Raw genomic sequence first — 6155 nt, forward strand, 5'->3', positions numbered from 1 at the left:
CCTGAACAGATAATTTTAGGTTTTGGGTTTCCAGTGTTCCATTAGTTGACTGCACTATCAGTTAACTGACTTCTTGTATCAGTCAATTGATACTTTGATCCTAGCAACTCTAAGCTGAAATCTCGTCTTGCCAAAAGATTCTATGCCTTTGGAACTCCCTCATCTACTTAGTATAAGTCAATTTCGACTTCTCAAGACTTCATCCTTACTTGATTTCAACAGACTACGATTTCCCATGCCTAGAGACCAATCTCAGGACTTCCAATAACTAGAGACCAATTCTTTATGACGTTCAGTGCTTAGAGATAAATTCTTTAGCATTTCCCATGCCTAAAGACCAATTCTTCTGGACTTCATCCATTGCCCGGTGTCAGCCATGCTTGACCCACCAACTCTTCTAATGCCTTGAGCTTTAAGCAGTTTGGTTTATTTCAACTATGTATTTCAACCTGGCTGAACTTTTCTCTTCTCAACACTCTAGCTAATTTTTCCGCAACCGAGGTCCAAGCTAGAGCAAGGGTCAAGAATACCTATATTTTGAAAGAAGTTGACGAGTAACATCATGAACATTTTTGAGTGAAGAATAAAAGATGAAACACACATTTCTCAATTCTCAGGACTACTTTTAGTCCATATGATTAATAATGCTGATATTTATTTAATAAGCTATTGAAAAAATTATAGAAGGAAGGTGACCTTGAAAATTTTTATTGACATCCAAAAAATATTATCATATATTCCCTAAACAATCATTTTGGTGGGGTTTAAAAGAAAATTAATATCTAATAAGTATACCTATGCGATAAATCATATGTTTGATAATATAGTTTTTGAGTGTTAGAACTAGGAGTATTGTAAATAAGTCTGCCCCTATAGGTGATGAAATAACTCATGAGCATCTTTTTGCTTCTTACTCTTTGCAAATATTCCTTTCGTGCAATTTATTGCCTTCATAGTAGTTCGTATCGCAATTTTCATATCGACAATGTATCTTTGTAGTCGAAGTAAACATAATAACGCTCGACAACTTCTCAGTGCTTAATTGATGGAGCGGATGAATACTTGCAACTTCTGGATGTCGCCAGTCACACGATGCGAGCTCTCTGCAACATGTCTCAGGAGGTGCGTTTCGATTAATCAGTTTGGTATGTTTTAAACTAGTTTGTCAGATGCAACCTAAACTTTACTGGATGTTAGCTAGAGAAGGTTTATGGCATCTTAGTGTTCATTGAAAATGGTTCTGATAGTTTATGTCAATTTGCTTTTAACAGATCAAACGACTATAAAGCTCCACTGTAGGATTCATAAGCTGTTGATCTATTGAAAATGGGAATTTTTTTGTCAAACAAACTGTTCATTCTCTTTTAAACCCGACAATTTTCACATTCATTTATGAAAAACAAGTCGTCACAATAAACATATCTCATATTTACAAAGGGCTTTTGTAGATGCCTTCCTGGGTATGACACAGTGGTAAAACATTCAAAAGGAACTATAAAGAGGACAAGGGTTTGAATTTTTATGTTTATTTAATATATATAAGAGCAATGATAAATGCATGAAAATGCAGTATCAAGTTCAACATGACACACATAAGGCATGGAGGTGGGACCCAGGCCTTGTGTGTGTCATGTTGGGATTTCATGCTTCATTTTCATGCAGTCTATCATTTCTCTATATATAATCTCAATTAAATGAATCAATTTTAATATTTGTATTCAGTTTGTTAATCTTAATGAATAGAGATTGTTGATTGTTCATGAATGATGTTTATGAACAAAGTTTGTAAAATATGGTCATTAATAAATCTCTTAGAGTTTCAAAATGAATAAAAACTTATAATATCAAACTTATCAATCAAATAAGTTTAATGATATAAAAATTTTAAACGATCAAAGAATAATTGAGAGCTTATTAATCTCTAAATGAACTAAGCTTAATTCAAATTCAAGTTTGTGAAAAAGAAAAAGTTAAGCTTGAATATCCATTTCAATTGCTTGATTTATTTTAAGATTGTTTTGGCTCTATTATCAAATAACCTTTAATAACACAATTTGACTTGGCTTGGCTTGCTTAGACAACAAACTATGAGACAAAATGGAAGGTTTTCTATTATTGAATATTATTCTATCTTCTTTATTGGATAATGAAGGGGAGTTTTTGCGCAATCGTAAAATTGCCATTGTACGTGACTTGAAGGTGAGTCTTGAAAATCATCTCTTGCAAAGTAGAATAAGATTGTATAATGGATTCTTTTTCAAGATTCTATATTGATGAGGGCTTCGTGCACTTGACTATCCTTATTATTTATTGGATAATCACTCCATCCCACTCCACTTATTCTTCAGCATTGATATTTTACGTGAGTTTTGCAGTGCTAATCAAGCCCTAATCACCCAACCAGAAACTAATCATCTTTTTTTTATAATAATAATAATAATAAATCAGAGTTACAGAGATACAACCACATAGAACACAGTACACAAAGCATTTATTTTTCATTCTAGTAGAACACACAAGAAGTCTAAGTAAAATGAAGAATTTCTGATGCATGGCATTGGCGGAAGATCATCCCTGATCTCACGACAATACACAAAGCATTTATTTTTCATTCTAGTAGAACACACAAGAAGTCTAAGTAAATCGAAGAATTTCTGATGCATGGCATTGGCGGAAGATCATCCCTGATCTCACGACAATACACAAAGCATGCATTTATTTTTCATTCTAGTAGAACACACAAGAAGAAGTCTAAGTAAATTGAAGAATCTCTGATGCATGGCATTGGCTGAGATCATCCCTCCTCTCTGCTCTACACTTGGCCCCCATTTTCGATATCCTTCACAGTCGAGTTCCGAGTCGGCTGGCGCCGCACTCGCCTTGTCGTGGTTCATGTAGATCAGGTATATGATAATCTGAGTGACTCCCAAAGAGAATCCAAAAACATTTGGTACCTGCAGGAGAAGAGAAGCGAAGAGAAAAGAAAATGATCAGATGATGATGATGAAAATAAATTCAGATACTCACTCTACTCGACGAGAATAGATATAGATAATTAAGTTTATACTGTACCGCGACGAATAGGTCTCGGAGAAGAAGGCCGTAGCTGAACCATGCCACTGCGGACAGCGTCAGGAAGAAGGATAGAAAAAATGGCATGTACTTCACGCTTTTAGTTTTTATCACCAGCCTCTGAAACAAAGAAAGAAGAAGAAGACAAGGAATCACAAACCACTCTTCTCAATTTAAAAATACTTTTATTGCAGTGCTGTTATAGCTAATAAGTAACTGTTATAATATATTATAATATATATTTTTAAATTTAATTTAGAAAAAAATTATACATAAAATATTTTTATATAAAAAATCATTTATCAATTTGATTAAAATTATCATTATATAATTGTTACAATGTTATAACAGTCATATTAGTTGTTATAATAATTTTAATTAAATTTAAACAGTTGTAATTAAATTAATAAAGAACATGATATCCATCTGCCACTAAATATGCCGGGTGTCCGGATCACTTTTGGACATCCCGACGCGTACTTAGGCATAGATGCTACTCTTTATATAATATTTTTAGTTAAGTTAAATTGAATTTTTTTATACATTGTAATTGCTACCACAAGTCTAGAATAAATATTTTTTTTATGATGAAAAATATATTTAGTTGTTATTTTAACTTATTTTTTATTTTACTTTGAGGTACCCTTTTGATGTTTGCCTCAAAGTGAATAAGTTTCTTTTCACTAAAACTTGTTAAGCATTTCAATTCTTGTTGTTATGCTTCACTCAAGAGCTCTTTAAGAATGGGATTGTTTACTTACTATGATATTGAGAGGAGCTACAAAGACGGCGACCGCAAAGGAAGCACAGATCCCGCCGGTAATCTGAGCTCGTTTACTTCCCTTGATAAGTAAGTTGCTGACGAGAACTAAACCACCGAAAATCCCCAAGTTGATCAATAGTATCAACTTCGTCGTATATGCCTGAACCATGAAAAGAAGACATTTTAATAGCAAATTAAACCCAACCAAATGGAAGACGAATCAGTTCAGTGACCTCGTTAACAAATATTGCCTTAACCTCTAAATTAAACAACAAGAAACAATTAAGAATCCAGTTGATACCATATTTTAAAACGATCCCCAATTAACGGAAAATAAAAATTAAGATTTAGAAAATCAAATTAAAGAATATATATATATATTTAATTTTTTTTTATTAAAATAGCATTCTGTCATCTATAATTTGATATCTAAAATAGAAAACAACACTTTAAAATTACTTTATACAAAACAAAACTACTTATTTATCTATATTGTTGCTTGTACCAAAAACATTGTTTTGATAAAACTACTTTAAAATGGAACAACTTAACTTTAACCTAATAAGTTAAAATTGTTCCAAAGTTTTTTTTTTGTTGACTAAAGTTGGCTCAAAATTTCTTCAACTCAAAATTGTTTCAAGACGAAGCTAGCTGCATTGGAGCAATTTAGCTTTTATCAAAATCAAGGACTGAACTTTGAGTGTGAAAGAGATGGATAAGAATCAAAATAAAATAAAATGAATAAAGAAAAACAAAGAACCTATCATAAAAGAACACTTCTATATATCTTAGATCTCCGTATCTAACTCAAAATTACTTTGCACAGAGCAGCTCTGAGGTGGAGCTGCTAGCTTCGATGAAGCATTGATGAATGTTTTTTTTGTTTTTCTTTGTTGTTGTTATTGTTTGTTATTGATCGAGAGAAATAAAAGGGTGAATTAATAATTAATTAATTACCCGAGATTTCGGTGCGGCATAGAAAACGAAAATGGCGAGGTAAATAACTTCGACTGCGCAGACGCCAATGTTGATGGTGAGCAGGAGAACGTCGGCGGTGAGGATGCCGTAGTACACCCACATCGTCGCGCTGAACAGCCCCACCACGTACGGCACCGAGTCGAATGACTCGGTCGACTTCTTCTTGCAGATCTTGTAAAACGTCGGCACCGGAGCCAGCACCACCATGGCCGACAGAAGATTGCCTGCGCATGCACCAAAACCACCGCCCGGTCGATATATATAAATATGAAGCTCCACGTCGCAGGAAAGAAGAAGAAGAAGAAAGAAGAAAGAAGAAAGAAGAAAGAAGAAAGAAGGTGTGTGAATTGATCACTCACCTACGATGCCGATCAGCGTACGCAGAGGGTGTACAATTGTAATAACCAGCATCTTCTCTCTGTCTCTGTCTCTGTCTCTCTGTTTGGAGGGAGGTTGGAAGAGATGGTTGGAGCTTGCTCAATGCATCGAGTCTCAGTCTTGGGTGCTCTTTATAAAGGGCCGGATTAAGAGAGGAGAGGTCAGGGACGAGGAGTTCTTTTTGAATTTGGCAGGAGCACTATTTTTTATTTTTTAACTTGGGCGAAAATAAAATCGGTGTGTTTTGTTAAGAACACTTCAAAATAGCACATTTATATCAGAGAAATTGTAGTGATTATAGCTGTTATAACATAGAGTAAAATTATTTTAACTTATTTAAAAAAGATAGATCCGCTACCTCAACAATCCTTTAAAGTCGGCTCCACGAATATAAAGGGAGGTTCATACAGGTACACAGGCAGACATTAGACGTATGGTGAGATCAACCCCAGATCATCATCTCCTATGAGCTTACTTCATGTGCCCATTGTTTGTACTATGCCCTGGGAGCTTACTTCAACTTATTTAAAGTTACTATAAATGATAAACCCTTCTTTGAGTTTGGCTGTAATAATAGGAAAAGTGTGTTTTGTTATATAGTATTTTTGTCAAAAGAAGAAGATTAAAATAGTATTTTTTTAAAAAATATATATATTTTTTCATCTAGAAAATACATTTATTTCAGTGAAACTATAGTGATTATGACTGTAGCAGCTTATAACATAGAGCAAAATTACTTTAACTTATTTAAAATTACTATGAATGAACACTTCTTTGAGTTTGACCGCAATAATAGGAAATGTGTATTTTGTTATATATTATTTTTGTCAAAAGAAAAAGGTTAAAATAATATTTTTAATATATTTTTCATCTTAAAAATATACTTATTTCGATGTAATTGTAGTGATTATGATTGTAGCTGCTGTAACATATAGCAAAATTACTTCAACTTACTATATATATA

General features: G+C 33.3%; 1 protein-coding gene across 1 annotated transcript; it reads right to left on the bottom strand.

Moving 5' to 3' along the window:
* Window positions 1-2765: 2765 nt before the first annotated feature.
* On the bottom strand, window positions 2766-5255 carry LOC141818449 (bidirectional sugar transporter SWEET12-like). The gene is given in 6 exon segments (XM_074705943.1): window positions 2766-2848; window positions 2850-2954; window positions 3073-3192; window positions 3834-3995; window positions 4793-5037; window positions 5173-5255. Coding segments are annotated over 6 exon segments (720 nt in total). The 5' UTR covers window positions 5225-5255; the 3' UTR covers window positions 2766-2812.
* Between the last annotated feature and the right edge of the window lie 900 nt (window positions 5256-6155).

The sequence above is a fragment of the Curcuma longa genome, unplaced genomic scaffold (genome assembly GCF_044706935.1).
Source record: "Curcuma longa cultivar G26 ecotype Majalengka, Jawa Barat unplaced genomic scaffold, ITB_CL_G26_1.1 contig_24833, whole genome shotgun sequence".
Lineage (NCBI taxonomy): Eukaryota > Viridiplantae > Streptophyta > Magnoliopsida > Zingiberales > Zingiberaceae > Curcuma > Curcuma longa.